Source organism: Sarcophilus harrisii, chromosome 4 (assembly GCF_902635505.1).
Source record: "Sarcophilus harrisii chromosome 4, mSarHar1.11, whole genome shotgun sequence".
In the NCBI taxonomy this organism is placed as follows: domain Eukaryota; kingdom Metazoa; phylum Chordata; class Mammalia; order Dasyuromorphia; family Dasyuridae; genus Sarcophilus; species Sarcophilus harrisii.
In genome coordinates this window covers 183807025-183826985 of record NC_045429.1, presented here as the reverse complement: position 1 = coordinate 183826985, position 19961 = coordinate 183807025, and the positions used below count along the sequence as shown (strand labels likewise).

The following is a 19961-nucleotide window of genomic DNA, read 5'->3' as shown; positions in this document are numbered from 1 at the left end:
CTTGGAGAAGATACTTTGAAGTCAAAAGGTCTAGATTTAAATTCTACTTCTGATACTCAATAGTTTGTGACTCTGGGTATCCTCTCTGTGCCTCAGTTTTCCTCAGCTGTAAAATGAGGGAGTCAAATTTGATAATCCTTAAGGTCCCTTCCAGGTCTAACTTTAGGATTGTACAAGTCCATATTATATGAGGAACAAGTGAAGAATGAAGATGTATGGCACGGAGAAGAAAAGTCTCAAGAGAGATATGAGAGATGTATTCAGGTTTTTTTGCAGTGCTATCATAAGAACAGAGGCTCTGTTTGACCCTAAAAAAGCCACATAACAGGAAAGATGGATGAAAGCTGCAAAGAGATATATTTAGACTGTTTTCTAAAAAACTTAATTATGATTATATCTTTCTGAAAATGAAGTAGGGCTTCTACCACATGTAATCTTCTTTACTGGAGGTCTCAGAGGAAAGATTGGGGGGCCATTTGCTGGATATCTTGTAAAATATAATTTTCCCAACAAGATATAAATTCTGTCTTGCTTTTATTCTTGTATCCTTAGTACCTGCCATAGTGCATGGTACATGAAAAGTGCTTAATATTTGCTTATTGGTGGAATGATTGAGGGGGACATTTTTGAATATGAAATCTTTAGATGTTTGGTTTCAGCTCCAAAATTCTGTGATTTTTTATCCATGAGCCAGGAAAAATTTGACCTTAAAGAAAATAATAAAACTTGATGGGGTGGGAATCATGACCAAAAAATAATTTTAAATGGACTAAAAACTCAGCATGAATCAATATTGTTGCTTGGCAGCCAAAAAAATAATACAATCCTAAAACATATCAAAAAAGGCATTGCATCCAGAATGAGAAGGAGATAATCCTACTCTGGCCAGACCACTCTGTATGGTATTTTAGAAAAATATTAGAAAGCTTTATTGTTGTTGTTTAATTATTTTTCATTTTTGTTTAAGTTTTTGTGAGTCCATTTGGGATTTTCTTGACAAGGAGAGTGTAAAGGTTTGCCGTTTCCTTCTCCAGATCATTTTACAGATGAGAAATTGAGGCCAAAAGGGTTAAGTGACTTAACTTATTTGCGATCCCATAGCTAGTAAGTATCTGAGGCCAGATTTGAAATCAGGAAGAGGAGTCTTCCTGAATCCCAGCCCAGGCTCTATCCACTGTGCCACCTAGTTGCCCCAAAACATATAGTACACTGATAAGTATAATGATACACCACAACTCAAAAGGACTTATGACATAAAATGTGCTATCTACCTCCAGGAAGAGAACTAATGGACTCAGTATTAAGAAATTATTTTTCTTTTTTCATTTTCTTGCTTTTTAAAAATATGTCATCTTCTCAATATATGAGAGAGAATTTAGAATTGAAAATTAAAAATAAATTTTATTTCAAAACAAGAAGCATTCCCATTCAAGGAAGAGCTGAATTAGATCAATGGTTCTCAAAAAATGCCCAAGCACCCCAGGACTTCCCCATTTCCTTTCAGGAGGTCCACAAGATCAAAATCATTTTCAAAATAATACTATGACACACTTTGTTTATTAAAATCTCTCTGCTTTTCCAACTATATACCTGTGTGAGGCCAGATGTTTTGGGGTTTTTTTTTTCAACCAAAACAACATATTGTAACAGACTGAATAGAGAAGCAGTTATTAGAATTCAATTTTTTATATTAAGGCAGACATTAAAAAGATGTGCAAAACTGAAAAATAATACCATTCTTTTTGCTAAGTTTTTTTCTTGGAAATATAGTTATCTTCCATCGAAATATATTATTTATGTTAACATGTAATAGGTTTATTATTATTTAAATGAACTAATATTTCAAAATTTATCCATTATGATTTCTAATATAGCTAAATATTAATAAATAAAATTCACATAAATAAAATCTCTTGGGGTCCTCAATAATTTTAATAGTATAAAGGAGTGGAAAACAAATATATAATATAGACATATGCAAGTATTTATGAAAGTAAGCATATATATGCACGTGTATGTATTGCAAGAATGACGAAAATTAGAATTTGATAAAAAGACCTGCATCTTCTTTTGTTCTTCATGTTGGTGAATTGCCTCTTTTGGGACATTTGAAGATATATTCACTTTTAATCAAAATGATACTTATCCCTTCTCAATTATTACAATACCAATTAATTTAGTCAATTCTGTTGAATAACAGATCCATTCAGACAAACCAACCTGAAGTCAGTAAAAATTAAAGGAGGAAAGGATGAACTTAGTCAAATTGAGCCTCTTTGGGTTATATACCACTAAATAATTCGCATGACTAGTTTTCACTATTCAATTGTCAATTTGGGTCATGTTGACATTTTTAAAAACAACCTTCATGTGGGAAGGAAAATAAAACTCAGACCAAATATCTGACAATCAGGAGATTCATTGGGCTGAATCAACTAATTTGACAAAGTATATAACCTTCTTTTAAGTTAATCTGTTCTTATACTCTACTTTGGTTGATTTTGAGGGAAAGTGATTTCCCCTTCTTTGCTTACTTTTGATGATCACTTGACAGAAAGAAATTGATCAATACTGTAATCCTTGCTGAAGAGAATATGTTACACTGAAATTTAACTATTATCAGTAATACCTATTTTATTATAAACTTGTTCCTGGAATGGGTTAAAAATGATCACGTGTAATTGCTTTGTATTACATGGTTTTATTTCAGGTTGTGTGTTGAGATGGTTCATGATTTGAGATATAGACAATAAAATTTTAAACAATTATTAAACTACCTTTAATTAAACTCTGAACTTTTGTATCTGTATCTTTTAAATAAGTTTCAAATAGCCCCTCCACTCATCATTTTTATAACTTGTCATTATTTTAATAAAATTTAATTTCAGTGCTTCTATCCATTAGGCAGTTAATTATAATTATTGCTTAATAAATGATGACAACAAGTCTTAACAGTAATTTCACTTTACTAAATTTAATGTCAAAAGCTGAGAGATACAGGGTACAAAAGCTATATGGTTCTATCACTATGGCATAACTCACTGTGAGGACAGGCTTTTTTGATAAGATCATTCTTTCAGAATCACTTCAGGCATTTGTAACAATTATCACTTCCATTTCAGGCTAAGTAACACATAGTAATAATAAGCAGCATATATTTATAGTAATATTTCATTGTTCTTTATGTAATGCCACATTTTAATAATAAATATAAGTAGTTAATGTCCTGGAATCTAGATGTTTTCAGCTGATTTACATTGTTCTTTTAGTCTACAAACTAAAATTCTTGGATTTAGTCCACAAGAATTTAAATTATATTCAGGAAAAAAGTATTTTCATTTAGCATTGAGCTATTTTATGAATGTAATCCTCCCATATTTTAAAGGCTTATTTGGTCTTTGGTTTTGCTTTGAATTTATCTTCACTTAGCATTCTTTGAAAACTAGTACAAAGGTCAGGTCTAAAGAGATATGAATCCATAACAAATATGTCAGTAACTACCAGAGGTAATTTCTTAGTAATGTCAAGTTGTTTACAAGGTGATAAAATCTGGTTTGAAATAACTTATCTTATTTACCCCCAATGCCCTGACTCCTATGTTTACAACTCCACTCTTTTAGTGAGAATTACTCGAAGTCCGAAAGTACTCTGGGGAAGTTGAATGTATTGAGAAAGGAATGTACTGATAACATCAATGAAAAAAGCTAGACACATTGGGCATGGCTACTTCCTGATGAATACTAAATTAAAAGAATTATCAACTAATGAAACCTGAATGCTACTCTTTATTTTGTTTACTTTTTAAATCCACACATAACACTCGTTTTAAAAGGAACTTCACTTAGGATCAGTGAGTACCCTTGTTTCAAGACTTATATCAGATGAATTCCTAGATCCTTTATTTTTTGTTTTGTTTTTAATTGAAATGGAAAATATATACTGAAATTTCTCTAGCCATCATAAGTATGGATAGGGGAAAATGTATACACTGGTGAAAAAAATATAGTTCTAAGACATTTGTTTTATCACAAAATCCAGCATGTTAGAAAAGGTAAATGAAAGTATAGTTTAAAAACTATACAAATAAATCATAGCAAGAGTCTGAACCATAAGCATGTACAGGTGACAAATCTTCTTTATTTTTAGCTCTGATTTAGGATTTATAGGTCCTTAGTCTAAAACATAACTAGAGTAGAAGGAAAGGAAAAATGAAAACAACGGACAGAAAAACTGCTAAAAACAGAAAAACCTTCCCCCAATTTGACTTCTCCCACTACATTCCCAACAAAAGATACAAAGAAGTCTTGGTTCCTAAGTAAAAGTAGCTTATCTTTTCTCTCTCTTTAGATATAGAAGCGAATAAGCTCTGAGGCTCAGACAATGAGCTTTAATTGGACTCCTTTACTTCAGAAGATGAATTCTGTGCTTCAAATATAAAATGCATAAATATAAGGTAAATGAGGAAATGAGTGACTTCTTTACATATATAAACCAAACTAACCCTCATTTCCTTGCTTTGATATCTGGAAGCCATTCACTAGGCATAACTCTGAACACAGAGTGGGCACTTAATATGTTCTTTTTTATTGATTTAAAAGTAAGAACATATGCAAATCAAATGTTGTTCATGACTCAGAGGAGTTGTGCTCATAAAATAATCTCATAAAGCTCATAAAAATAATCAAATACAAAGTTTACTGTAGAATAATTCTTGACACTGGAATTTTTATGGCATCTGAATGTATGTCTTGGAATAAATAGGTAGAACCTGAAGAAAAGCAAGCGTGTTTCATAAGAACATTAATGAGATTCCACAGAAAGTGGACAGACAAAATAGGTTGACTGGGTTATGAAGACAATCAATTAACAAGCACTTAGTGAGCTCCTCAGGCACCAGACTGGGCCTTGAGGATAAGAAGAACAAAAAGGGGGAAAAGTTCCTTCCTTCAAGGAGTTTATAATCTATTTGGGTCATCTCCAAGTACAGATCTCCATGACTTCTGCAATGAATGATAAGGCAAATACTGATACCATCTCAATCATACTGGCACCCAAAACCTAGGCACTGGACTCAACAAGCTTTTTATATCTGTTATGGTTCTCCTTCTATCACATAGACACATATAGATTCAATCTCAATATCTATATAAAAAGGGAGATGACTTGACAATGGATTACTTGATTTTTTTTCTAATTTCTCAGCTAAGCAGTGCTCTGCTTGTATGATACTATTAATGTTCATACTGATTTATGACAGGCAGGCTGTTACTTGAATTTTCTTTTAATAAAAGCAAAAGACTAAAGATCATTATTCTTGGTTCTTGATTTGTAATTACTGGGTCCTATTACTAGATTTGTAACCTTTGACCACACCCTTAACAATACTGAGAATGGAAACTTTGATGTATGTTGCCTAGCCAGATCTTGGCAACGAACCTTTCAGATTTGATGAAATGAAACCAGAGGATAGAGTGGGGCTGAGAGGGTTCAGGATGGAAAAGGGGGGGATTATCTTATAAAATTAAAAAATCAAGCAATAAATCTAAATTTAAGCAATAAACAATATTATACTTGAAAGAGGAAGAGTGATAATTAAAAACTCCATATTTTTTCAAGCATGGAATAGTAAATGGACAACTGCTCCTGATATATGCTAAATAAATTTCTACTTATCCTCATTATTATTATTATGACAAGCTTGTGAAGTGGAAAGTACAAGTGTTATTATACTGTTCAATAGATGAGCAACCAAGGTCACACAGCCAACAAACTGCAGAATCACTATGTGAATTCAAATCTTCTGACTTCTAATCTATTTTGTTAGATTATTTGATGAGAGTTGTTCAGAAAAAGAAAAGTAGTTTAAAGGGATTGGAAAGATTCATAAAATTGGATTAAATGTATAAGTCAAAATTTATATTCATGATTCTTCTATTGTAACCCTGGACTCAACCTCATATGCATAACTTTCACTTCATATGTGGGAATTTGGGAGAGGCTAGATACTTGGTCTTCTAGCTTCCAGCTTTGAGAGTAGATACTCAAAAGTAACAGTCTAGTTTCAGGAAAGATTTCTCGAGGGAGGGAAAAAGTTGGAAAGGAGACAACATGCAGAGGAATCAGCACCTCTAGAAAAGTTTTCTTTCCAAAGTCTCTCTCTCCCTCCAGGGACCACTTCCTGAAGAAAGCCTGACGTCTTGAGTCATCTTTCCAAGTGGAAAGCCAAAAGGAGATATATATATATAGTTCTCACCAACTTACTCCTGATTATACAAATAGAAAGCATAATCATTCTCTACCAACAGGAGATGTGCAAATGAGTTTGAGCCCCAGATTATACTGTTAATTTAAAAGAAGGTAAAACCTTGAACAATCTATCTGCTGGGAACTAAAAAGCATAGCATTACATTATTTGCTCAAAAATAGCCCAAGAAAAAAATAAATGATTTTGATGCAAGATGAATAGAACTGAAGGTAAGTTACTTCTGAAATGATCTCTCCACCTTTACAGTCACCCAGATTTGACTTTACAATTATCCTTGACTCTTCACTCTTTCTCATTCCACTTAACTAAATCATTGTCAGGCCTTATCCATAAATCTTCTCTCCATTCACATACCCAGCACTCCAGTTCAAACTCTCATGAATTCTTGTCTACACTTCTTTTTTTAATTGTTGAATCTACTTTTAAAATAATATTTTATTTTCCCCCAATAACATTTTAAAACATTTTTATTATTTATTGTTTTTTTTTAAGTTTTCAACTTTAAATTTCATCCCTCTTTTTCATCTCCCATTCTTGAAATGGTAAGCAATCTGATATAGGATAAATATGCACAATCAAGTAAAACATTTCCATTTAGTTATTTTATACAAGAAAACTCAAACAAAACAAAGGAAGGAAGGAAGGAAGGAAGGAAGGAAGGGTGGGAAGGAGGGAGGGAGGGAAGTAGGGAGGAAGGGTGAAAAATAATCTTTCAGTCTGTATTCCAACATCAGTTTCTTTTATCAGACACTTAGCATTTTTTCACCCCAGACTTTTAGCATTTCACACACATAGAAAAGGGTTAGGATTTTGGTGACTTTTTGGTGATTTTTCTATTAAAACAATGTTAAGCAGGGAAAAGTGACATATTAAAAACAAAATAAAATAAATTAGAAAATTAGGGGGGATGAAATACTATAAGAATTTTTGGAATCTATTATGTAGGAAAGAAGAAAATTCAAAATATCCTTAACCCCAAAATACAAAGAAATTTAAAATGAGTTGTTGAAATTATGCCAGCCATTATCAGAAATATCTTTAGTACAATGTTTGTTTAAGAAACGTGTTTAAACAATTTATAATTTCTTAGTTATCAATTTTAAATGAAATAAAATAATTTGCTTTGTTAATTAAAAAAGAGTAGCCCTATTAGAACTCAATATTCATTCACTTGAAGAGTCAAAAATTGCTTTGGTCATTATCCCATGTAAAGTCAATGTTAGCAATATTCTGAATTTAGTGTCTTTTATCAGTATTAACTTTCCCCAGATCCCTATGAGATAGCTCAAATTTAAATCTTATAAATATAAATATTAAAATGAGTGGTTGATTAGTTTCTTAGCCATGAAGGATTTTTGGAAAATCTAAAGGTTGACAAAATAAAATTATATCAAAACTAAAAGAATTTCTATGATCTGGAGCCTTTTATGGAAAATAAAATATTCTTAATTTAGTACTTATGAGAAAGCTAACTTGAGTTCATGCTCAAAGATGAAGATAGTATGTTAGAAGAAAACAAGTAGCTCATGTAAAACAAAAACAACCAAAAAACCCAATCATTTTATATTTTTAAATTGTTAGTTACCCAATAGATTTTCAGGAAAAATCCTGAAGGGAGCATACATGAACAATCCAGACTAGTGATCAAAAGGCATGGGAAATTTATCAAGAATTAATTCAGAGAGGAAAGGTCTATAGCAATGGACAGATGGAAAATAAACTTTCTGAACTACAGAGGTCTCCTGAGAATCAAAAAATAACCACAGATGCATTCATATCCTCAATTTATTTTTTTAGTTGCAAATAGAGTCTGAATCACCAGTCTAAAAGTCATTCCTATTGGGTATTTTACCTTACACATTATTACTCTTTCTGCATTGAATCTTGTTTCCATCACCTGATTCCATTAACATTTGTCTTTGAGTTTTACTGCACTAATTTTTTTTAAAAGGAAAAGTGGAGGTGTATGTGGTATTCAGGGAGGACTAGCACCTCTGGTGTGAGGGCTTGCTTTATCCTTTTCAGAGTTGTTCATCTACCTTTGGTGTCTACCTGTTGCTTAACTTTCCCGGGGGCTCCAAGAAACTGTAGCAGGTGTAGCAGCCACACCCTGTTAAACCTTTTCATCAAATGAGCTACACCAGATTAAGAGTAATCAACAGGCCTCAAATCCATCAATGAGTTATAGGGATGTCTACCCCAAACATGAAGATTTCCCTGGGAGAACAATTTACTCCAATAGCTATAAAGGCAGCAGAAGCAGGTGCAATGGAGAGCTTACTAGAGCTTGGTCAGATATCAAAGACACCATCATCTACTATATCTTAGGCCATCATCAGCCCTCCAGACTTTTGTCTTGCCACTGGATTTTGATGACACAGAGAGAGTGGGGCTGAAGACTTTAAGTAACTCAGCTTTACTGAAATCCAATTCATGTGCAAATCACAACATGATGTCATTATTCCAATAAACTGGGATGGAAAATACCATCCACATCCAGGAAGAGAGCTATAATAACTGAATGTGGATCAAAGCATAGTATTTTCACCTTCGTGTTTGTTTGTTTGCTTTTTCTTTCTGGTGTTTTTTTTTCTTTTTTTGGTCTGATTTTTCTTGTATAACATGATAAATATGGAGATATGTTTAAAAGTATTGTACATGTATAGTCTATATCAGATTACTTGCTGTCTTGGAAAAGAAGTACAAAAAGAAAGGAAAAATTTGGAAAATAAAACCCTAAAAAAATAAATAAATGTTAAAAACTATCTTTGCATGTATATTGAAAAGTAGAATACTATTGAGAAAATATGAGAAAAATAGTCTTCTTCAAAAACAAAACTCAAAAAATAACTTTATGGATATGTATACATATATTGTATTTAACATATACTTTAACATATTTAACATGTATTGGTCTACCTGCCATCTGGGGAAGGGGATGGAGGGAAAGAGGGGGAAAATTGGAACAAAAGGTTTTGCAATTGTCAATGCTGAAAAATTACCCATGCATATATCTTGTAAATAAAAAGCTATAATTAAAAAAAACAAAGCTCAAACAACCCTAGATAAATGTGTGTATACCTATCCCAATTCTCCTGTGTTCTAATCCCTTATTGCCAGTTGCTTATTGGATATTTCAAACTGGATGTCTCAAAAGTATCTCAAATTTCCCCCCATCCAAACAGAATTCATTATCTTACTCTAGAAATCTCCTTCCTAATTCAGTCAAGAGTGCCACCATCTTTCTCACAGGGAGATTCACAAAACACAGTCATCTCTGACTTCTTGCTGTTCCTCACCTGGCAAATCCAATCATTTGCCAAACCTGGTTAATTCCACCTCCACATCTCTCATTAATGCCTTTTTTTGTTTGTTCATACAGCCATCCCTTTGGTTCAGGTTCTTTTCACCTCTCTCCTAGACTATTGCAATTGCTTCCTAATTGCTCTCTCCCCTCCATTCTGTTTTACAAACAGCTGCCAAAATGATTTTCCTTAAAAAAAAAAAAAAAAAAAAAAAGACTGAGCATATCTCATCCTTGCTCATCAAACTCCAATGGTTCCATTTTACTCTTAGATCAGATATTATCTCCTCTGTTTGACATTTAAAGTCCTTCACAATCTTCTCAATTCAATCTCTCAAGAACCCTAGCTTCCTTCAAATTTTTGTTAAAGTTCCACTCCCTAGGCCTTTCCTGACCCTTGCCAGTTCCCTCATACATTACCTGGTACTTATTGTGCATATCTTTTGAAAATACTTATAAGTATCTGTCTTTGCTGATAGAACATAAGCTCCTTGAAGGTAGGAACATTCAATTTTGCCCTTTTCCTTTATATTCCCCAATATCTAAGATGATGATGACTGGCTTGCTGATTAACTTCAATTCTCCCTTACACATAAATGCAGTTTCTTCCATCTTTTGTTCTAAAATCTAACAGCTAAATTTCTATTTTGAAAAATAACTAATTACATTCATTCACTTAATTTCATTTTGGTACAGAAATAAAACTAATTTAAATTATTCTTAAAGATGTAAAGGACCTTAAAAATCATGTGTCAACTCCAAATTTAAATTAGTCAAGAAAGTGCAAGTCTCACCCTTTGCTCTTCTTTATCTTATTCCAGTTTCCCAATAGAAAGATGATGTTGCTTTCTTACTACAGCTACACAATTTTCTTCATAACATAAATGGATCCCCATGACTTCTATTAAATTGACATTTTGTATGAATCTATGTAGTTAGTGGGCCCTAAGCAATAGGCTTCAATTCCTAAGATGCTGTGAATAGAGAGCAGAGCAGCTACATTGCAAAGAATAGTGCATTGCCCTCCTTGTATTCCATTTCTCTCCAGTGCCACGTCTGTTTCTCTTCTAAACAAAACTCAGTGATTTCATGGGGAGTCCCATCCAAGCTTCTTTTTTCCTTTAGGGAAGTAGTAAATCTGTTTGTTGGAAACCCACTATTGTGACTAAGTGGCTGATTTCCAAAGAGGATAATAAAAGTACAGAAAAACACAATACTAAGTAACTAAGTTCCTGAAACTTTTTTTGACTGAATCTAGTAATTCCCCCCAAAAAATATGAATCCTACACACTTCCCCAAATGTCATATTCTACAATTGCCTGGCCTAACACTGCAGAAAGTGATAGTCAGATTTGGAATTCGTTTATTTACCCAGAAAGACTGTGAGAGATCTATTAAAATCATTGAAATTGAAGCTTGGATTTATGATGGTTCTAGGAAGTTCTATCAACAGAATCTTGTAAGATAACAAGCAAAGATCAATTCTACCACTTTTAAAAGGCAATTGGGTATGGTAGGAAGAATGCCCATACAGGATTAATGAGAGAGACCTACTATTAAATCCTGGCTTTAATATTTAGTAGCTGTATGACCATGAATGAACAAGTCAATTGACCTCACTGAGTCTGAGTTTCTTCATCTATAAAATGGAGATCATAATACGTTGTATCATGTGTTATAAAAATTAAATGAAATAATGTATTAAAAGTTGCTTTGCAAATCCTAATTATGTAATTATTTATTAACATAATAATTATTATGCAATATTTAATATATTAATGGTAATCTCTTACTAAGATTAGACTCCTACATATAAACACTTAAAGTTGTAAAGGACTCTAGAGGTTACCATCCAATACCTTCATTTTAGAGATGAAAAGATGGAGGCCTAGAAAAGTTCATTGATTTGTCCAAAGTCATACAAGCAGTAAGTAAGCACCAAAATTGGAACCCGGGTCCTCTGACTCCAGATCTAGCACTTTTTTCCCTGAAATAGACTGGTGCTCACATTAAATAAAAGTTATTTCACAATGGAAACAAAAGCTATTTCACAACTGTCTTGGGCTATTCCTTAATAAAAAATGAACTCCAAAATTGAACACATTTCAAAATAAATAATTGACTAGTTTCACTCTTATGATGGGTTGGGGGGGGGGGAGGAGGAGGATTGTGGCTTTCAGTTATTCCAGTCCTGCCTGCACTTCCTCATACTTTCTAAGCAGGTGATTGGGGGGGGGGAGGAAGGGGGAGTGAGTGGAGAGAGAGAGAGCAGAAAAAGAGGTAGGAGAAAAGTGTGGAGAAACTAGATGAAGTTTTGTGCTACTTACGGCTCAGCCTGGATGCTCTGATCCTCAGCCACATAATTGGAAGGAATATAACCTTGGAGTTGCTGCCCAGGGCCATCTACCCTCTTCTCCAAATGCCTGGCAAACCACCAGCCCTCATGAGAAGAATCCAGGACCTGAAGTTTGTCTCCAGCTCGGAAGCTCAGATCTTCTGCCGTCCGGGCCTGATAATCAAACAAGGCCACAAAATAGCGGCCATGACCCCTTTCTGACTCGGGGGTCTGTCTCTGGCATGGAGGGGTGGATGGGGAGACGGCATGTGGATTTTCAATCACAACAGGTTTATCCACTTCCTGGAATAAACAGGGAAGGCAGGGCTCCAAATAAGTGCAGTATTTCAGACATAAGTTCCCCATGATTTGGAACCTGTTGCCTTGCTTTTTTTGTTTCCCCACTGGGGATAAGGGCCAGGGGGGAGAGATTTTCCTCCCCCTCTCAAATCTCTCTGATCCACTTTCCCTGCCCACGCCAGGCACAGTGAAAATCAACACCAGCTTTCCATGCTTGGTTAGGTTTCCCTAACACAACTTCTGGCCGGCCGGTAGAAACTTTCCCCAGAGAAACTCTGCTTTTCTGTAATAGCAGCTGCTGGCTATCCCAGTATGGGAAGTAAGAGACGGGCAAACTCTGTCTCCTCCCTGAGGGAATGGCTTTTTTCTTCTGGGTCCAGGAAGGCAATAAGAGCTTAGTTAGGCAAATGCCAGGAACTAAGGAGAGTCATCTTGCTTTCATCCTAAAGAAAAGTTAAGCAGCGGGAAAGAGTAACTCCAGGTAAATCTTCCTAGGTCTTCTTAGGGCCCTGGTATTGCCAGAATCTCCTCCCCAGTTTCAAGTCGGCTTCTGGAGCTTGACCAGCCCTGACCCCCCGCAGCTCCTTCCTCCTTGCTAATGAATAACCAGCCTTCTGAGCTGGTTGCCTTTAACATCCTGAGCTATGTACAGACTGAAATAATTTCCCTTTACTTCCTGGTTTGCTTTTGTCTTCCTCCTGAAAGGGATTCCCATTCTCTTCAGCCCTCCCTTCTCCCAGTCCTGAGTTGAAGTTAGGCGCCCTCACCAGGGAGCTGACCTGCTCGGGCTGCTCGGGCCAAAGAGTAATCTCGCTTCATTCCCAGCCATACATGATTTCTCCCTCGCCACATTGGATGCCAGTATGGAAACTCTGCTGAATACCATGGCATTTTTCTCCCAACCCCCACCGCACCAAAAAAAAAAGTCAGAGACATTGGTATCTATCACAGAGGAAAACTATAGATTTAAAACTGATTTGACATTTGTTCCTGGAGAAAAAGGCAAAGTGGGAAGGAAGTACTTTAACCTCTTCTTTTCAGTGTCTGAAAATAAAAATCACCACCTGGAACAGTATAGTATCGTTCTGAAACTGAAGGGCTGCTACCTCTTTCGATGAATTGTAAAATTATAAAATCATCTAGTTCAACTCAACTTCCCCCTTTTACTGATGGAGATATATCCATCCAGAGGTATTTTATTTCCTACCTCCCAGCACCATTTCTGCAGCTCACAAAGACCATTTCTGTGAGTCTGACCATCTCACACACACACACCTTCTCAGCAAACTCCAGGAATTGCCTATTACCTCCAAGAGCAAATAAGAAATTCCGCATTTGGCATTTAAAGCTCTCCACAAGCTGAATCCTTCTCATCTTTCCCATTTTATTTTACAACTCTTGACATCTTTTACAATCCTGTTCCACTAGCCTATTGCTGTTCATGTAAGCACTCTATTTCCCAACTCAGCACACATTCACTGCCTGTGGTCCATGCTTCTCTCTTCTGGAATCTTTTCTCTCTTCTCTTCATATCCACCTCCTGGTTTCCCTTGCCTCCTTCAAAAAGTTCCCTTTCCTAAACTTTCTCCTTCTTTCTTCCCTCCTTCATTCCTTCTTTTTTATTTTCTTCCTCCTTCCCTTTCTCCCTTCCTTCCTCCTTCCCTTCCTTCCTTCCTTCTTCCTTCTCTTCCTCTCTTCCTCCTTCCCCCTTTCTCCTTTCTTTCCTTCCTTCTTTTCCTTCTTTTTCTTTCTCTTTCTTTCTTCTTTCCTTCCTTTCTTCCTTTCCTATATATGTATAGCTATGTATAGATATAATATAGATTCAATCTGTATATATATTTTTGCATATTGTTTTCTCCTATCCAAATGTAAATTTGATTAATGTAAAACATTAATATTAGGCAAACAGAAAGCACTTAATAAATGTTTGCTTATTGATAACAATAAGGAAAAGATATAATAAAGTTCCTGTTAAATTTTAATCTTGGGATTTGATAATTCCTTTAGCTTAATTCACATATTAGATCATAGACAGCTGGAAGAAAACATAGAAGTCATATAGTTTCCAAGTCTATTATTTCATAAATGAGGAATTTGAGGCCCAGAGTAGGACTAATTCTCACAAATTCAAAGTTTTGGATCCAGTTAATTTTCTTTTCCATGGTCATAAACTCTATTAAAGCTACACCTTGGCATAACTATGTCATAATTGTCATGAGCGAAATGAGGTAGGGCAGTAAAAATGGATCAGAACAGACCTATCTCCAATATTGGCAAAACAATTCAAAGCCTAAGTCCTCTCACGAATTGACCAGGTTTTTGGTGGGGTTTTTTTTCCATATAAAGAGATAATCAACAAACATTTATTAAGTTCCTACTGTGTGCCAGGCTCTGTACTGGACCCTGAGGATCAAAATAAAATTGTCTTAGTTATCAAAGAATTTGTATTAGATAGTAAAAGAAATTTTGCACAAATATAAATACATACCAAATAATTTTACACAAAATACATGCACAATAAATACCAGGTAATTTTAGGAGGAAGAACGAACTCATTATTAATAATCAGGAAAAGTATCCTATAAAAGATAAAGTCTGAAATGAACTTTAAAAAGACACAGAATCTTAAATTATGGTATGAGAAGAGAGTTTAATCCAGGCATGGAGGACAAACTAAGCAAAATCATCCCATCCAAAGATGAGAGATGGAATGTCAAGCATGTGCAACCCAAGAAAGCCTATTTGACTAGACTGAATAGTGTATAAAGGGAAACTATTAATAATAAAACTGGAAAGATAAATAGGGGCTAGTTGAGATCTTTGACAAATTCTATACTTGTCTATATAGAATAATGCCTCACTTTAAATTATTATATCTTAATAATTTCCCCAAATCATTAGCTGGTATAAAATACCTATAAAGCTACACACACACACACACACACACACACACACACAAATTAGGACTGAGTATGATACCAAAAAATAGTATATTTATAACAGCAATTCTTGTATATGTTAGAGATGAACCTTTTGTGAATGTTAATAATGTCAGCACTAGTTCAATTCTGGAACAAAATGAAGCATTCATCAGGTAATGAACACTTAACAAAAGAGATTTACTTAGCCCTAACATTAAAAGTTTATATAGTAGTCCTTAGCTCAGGTAGATATGGCCCCATGTATCTCTATATGGAACCAAGTCTTGTCATTAAAGTGTAGATAATTTCAATTGTACCTCAAACATCCACCAAGTCAGGAAAGCACTTATTCCCACTGACTGAGACCATTTAGGTCCTCTGGTGACCAGAAAGCCAGAAAGTTTATCAAAGGAGACTTTGCTCCATCCCTGAGCCAGTAACCCATGTGATATGAGAGAATGTTGGTACATATTGGTCCTATGTCATACTTCCCATATTGGCAAGGTCCTAAAATTCTTCTAGAGCACCTTCTACCATTAGGTGTTTTCATGATTCATATTAAACAATTTTCCTAGCATAGGGCAGAGCAAAAAGAAAAAAAGAAGAAGAAGAAAATATATATATATATATATATATATATATATATATATATATATATACCCATCTTCCAAAGATTCACCCTAAAGAAAAATGTGAAAAACATAAGCTATAAAAATAAGACCTTTGTTCTTCTTTCCCAAAAATTAAATCTCATACACCATCCCAATCTGACCCATATGGGGACTGAATCTTTGCAAATCGTGCAAATCTTTGAAGTCACCAGTGGGTTTCCTCATTTAAGATGGTGACAATAGGCAGGAACAGCAGCAGAAATTTCAGAGCCACAGTTCAGATTATGACACTTCTGAAATAATAATAATTCCTCATCACACATTAGCATTATCCATTGAAAAGTGACTAAAAGATCATAAAACTTAGATCCCAAGATGAAGTTGTAACTTATTCTGGGATCAAAGTTGATGCTGAGGATCTCCAAATATTACCATCTACTCAATATTGCCTGCTTTGCCCATTAAACCATCATTTTTTCCTGAGAGTCACATCAGAGAGATAGGTAGATAAATAGATGAGTATGTAGACAGATAGACAGAAAGAAAGTATAAAATGATACATGCATATAATATATAAATATATTATTTGCCTCATTAGCAGACTCCTGTTGGTCTGCTCCCTTCTTCCAGAATGGCTAAATAAGGACTCTCCTTCAGTCCCATCCAGGAGTTTTGAGTTGCCACCAAGTCAACTAAAGCATCCTCTTTCTTCCAAATGAATATCTATTTACTACTATACTATATAGATGTATATATATATCATAATATATTAATGACAGTTATTCCTCCTTTGTGCTTTAGAAAGCAAGACACCCTCCCAACAATATTACCCTTTGGTTCCCCAAGCTCTTCTTGAAAAGGAATGATGTGAACCATAATAGAGGAAAAAAAGTTTAAAAGATTTCTCCAGGTAATATAGCTTTTTGGGAGGATCAAGGGCTTTGAATCAAAGGCAATTTCACCAATAAAGTAATAAGTAAGTACTGGAAAGGATTGACTAAAATTATATCCTAAGGCATCAAATTCTTACCATGTAAGTTTTGCCTAAAATTGGGTCCAAGAAATCATAGAATAGCTCTCTCCTTCTTAGTGATATTGATTCATCACAAACATGCCTTCTGGATGGTTGGACTGACTGACTTGGGTAATAGATTCATGATGATAGTGCTATTGATTAGTTGTTGATCCCGGAGATAAGAGAGTATGAATCTTCCTTTTGGGGGAAGGTTAAAGGTCATTTTGGTTGGGTGGGCACAAAGATTTCAGTTGGATGGAAATGGCATTACCAATCCAAAAATTCATATTGACAATTAACTCATTCCCCAACCTCTCCTACTCTCTTAATGACTCCAATCTTGATGTCTAGCATATAATGCTATATAATGATGGATTCTGTATGCCCCACAAACAATTGTTTGTTACAGAAGACATCAACAAAATTCCTCCACTGCTCCTTTCCCAAGAGGAACATTTTGCTCATCCAGTTCTCTTCTCTGAAGATACCAACCTTTTGACCAGTCCCATAGCCACCACCAAGGAATCAATGTAGATAAAGATTTCTGTCCCATTCCTCAAGATTCTTTTACATGCCAACCTTGTAACCTGAAGTTCAGTCTTTTGGGAAGATTTGCCATGATGCCTAGGATATCTCCTAGGGATTAGTGCTAAATAAATAACTAATAAAGTCCAGTTGTAAAAGCCTATTTCACAATAGATGAAGCCATTGGAAAACCAAGCAAAACAAGATTCTTCAGAAGTCAGGTCCTTATAGTTGGAGGACCAGAGGTGTAATGGAGAAAGCAGAGTTAGAAGCTTCAGACTAGAGAACTTAATCTTTGACATTGTCTCAACCTCACTATGAAAAGCACTAACACAAGAAGAATTTTGGCAAGTGTGATTTTTTTAATTACCACATATATTTAACAGTAGAAACATCCTCTACCCTTCACATTTTTTTAGAGAGAGTATTTTATGTCATCCAACTCACAAAGGAAAATTCTGGGAAAAGCATGATTGAATGTTGCAAGGTCATTTATTCAACATAAACTGGGACCACATAACAGATAAGCTAAGCTACTTATTTCCAAAAATATAGTGAGTTGGATGGAAATGGCATTAGCAACCCCAAAATTCATATTGATAATGAACTCATCCCCCAACCTCTTCTACTCCCTTAATGACTCCAATCTTGAAGGCCATCTTGAAGCTCCAGAAACACAATAGTTGAGTATTCTACCCATTTGGTACCTGCCAAAAGTTCCACTTAACCTGGTTCATATGAAAAGTGACCTAGAAAGATTGGTCTCTGTAGTATCATAAGAGTACATATACTGGGAACTTCAAAAATCCTTGTTGATTATCTCCTCATATTAAAAAAAAAAAGACTTATCAAGAAGTGGTTGGGTTTGGACTTTGAATTATTTTAATTGTATTTAATATAAATCTGTTCTGATCCATTTTTATTCTCTTACCCCACACCCTTATGACATTAACAGTAGAGATAAGATAAAAGCATGTTATGGCCATGAAAAGGAAAGCTAATTGACCTTCATAGGTTCTAACCCATTATCTTGACTTTCCTAGAATTAATATTAGTTTGGGCCTCAATTTCCTCATCTATAAAATAAGGATATTGGAACTAGATGACCCCCTTCCAGTCCTAAATCTATGATCCTAGGTATGAATTAAGTTAATAAGACATTCATTCTGTGCAAGCTCTAACATTAAAGTTTAAGAGGAAGGTCTATTAAAAGATACACAATCACTTTACTACATCCTATTCCTTATTTTATAAAGAAAATGTATGTGTATAAATATGAATATATATGCTCATATATGTATGTATATATAATATTGAATATATACTTAAATATGTATGTGTATATATAGTATCATATGCGTATTTACATGTACACCCATATATAGGAGAGAGTGTTAACCATCTTTACATATTTTAAGGCTATAGCTTATTCTGGGCTCAACTTGAATGAAGCAGACTTGTGGGTAAATTGATGGGAACTATCAGAATAGCCAAATTGGGAATGTATATTCTCCAAAATCTAAAAAGTGAAATAAATCTCTTGGCTTCCCTCCTAGATCATGGAGAAGTATCACCAGCTTAAATCTGTCTGTGTCTGGAATCATTTGGGGTTTTCCCATGCATTATCCCGAAAACTTGATCGAGTATGTGGGTTTCTTTCCTACATTCTTGTCTCTGTGGTTTGCCTTCTGAAGCTTTCCCTGAATGATCTAGACGAGGCAGGTGTTTTAGAGAATGTCTTACAATTGGATGGGGCTATTGTCCTTGTGATGAATTTTCCTATACAGTTTTACTAATACATTCATAAGCTAGCTATTTTCCGCTTTCCCGGTCAACCTCATCTTTCAAGAGCCACACACAAAGCTCCCTCCAAAGAGAGAAAATGATTGACCTCTACCCACCTAGCAAGACATCAGTTCTGTAACTCCTTCCTCCATTCCTAAAGCATTTATTCACAGTGACAACAATATTTGCACAAACTGCACCTGTCTCAAACTCCTGATCAAATTTCATCAAATGACCAGCACACACACACATACCTTTATAAATCCAAGGCAGGAAAGACTCATAGTTAAAGCTTGAGGCCACTCTAAAGAAACTCCACCAGGAAGGAGGAATCTAAGTGCTCCTGAGGGAAATTGAGCTCAGGCTGGGCAAGGGGGAGGAAGAATTTATAAGAGTGTGAAGGTAAATGTTTAACAATCCCACTTAAGGCTTGCAGGACACACATTTAAGTTTAATTGTTATCATTACTATTTTCTCTTTCACTTTCTTAAGTCTAGATAATCACGAAAATAATGCATCAAATCCTGATTTGTAGTATTTGCAGATTTCTAGGGTTTAAATGCTGATGCTGAAATATTTTAATTGGTTCTCTTAAACCAGTTTGAGCTGGTTCCAAAACACTTCTTCATTCAAATATCCAATCTATCAAACCTATTTCTTTTAGGAAATTCCCCTCTTCTCTTACAGATTCCCAACAAAGAATAGGCTACAACAAGAATTCATCTTTGTGTGGCAGGTGAGCATAACTTCCCCCATCTTAGCCACCTAAAAAAGTGATAAAGAATGGGCCCCTTCCTGAGCTTCTCATTGATTTAATTGGTCTTCAAGAAGTCCTCAAGCTTATGGAATTCTGCAGCAACTTCTCTGAATTGGCTCCATCAGAACAAAGTAGGCTCCAGA

At 34.9% G+C, this 19961-nt stretch overlaps 1 protein-coding gene across 2 annotated transcripts in view; it reads right to left on the bottom strand.

Moving 5' to 3' along the window:
• The window catches only part of FRK (fyn related Src family tyrosine kinase), a 115692-nt gene extending 102728 nt beyond the window's left edge, over positions 1–12964 (bottom strand). For both annotated transcript variants that reach the window (XR_004233629.1, XM_003769373.4), the window contains exon 1: positions 11897–12964. Coding sequence is in view for 1 of the 2 variants with exons in the window: in XM_003769373.4 (XP_003769421.1) it covers positions 11897–12270 (374 nt within the window). In the remaining variant the exon portion in view is untranslated. The remainder of the gene's footprint in view (positions 1–11896) is intronic.
• Between the last annotated feature and the right edge of the window lie 6997 nt (positions 12965–19961).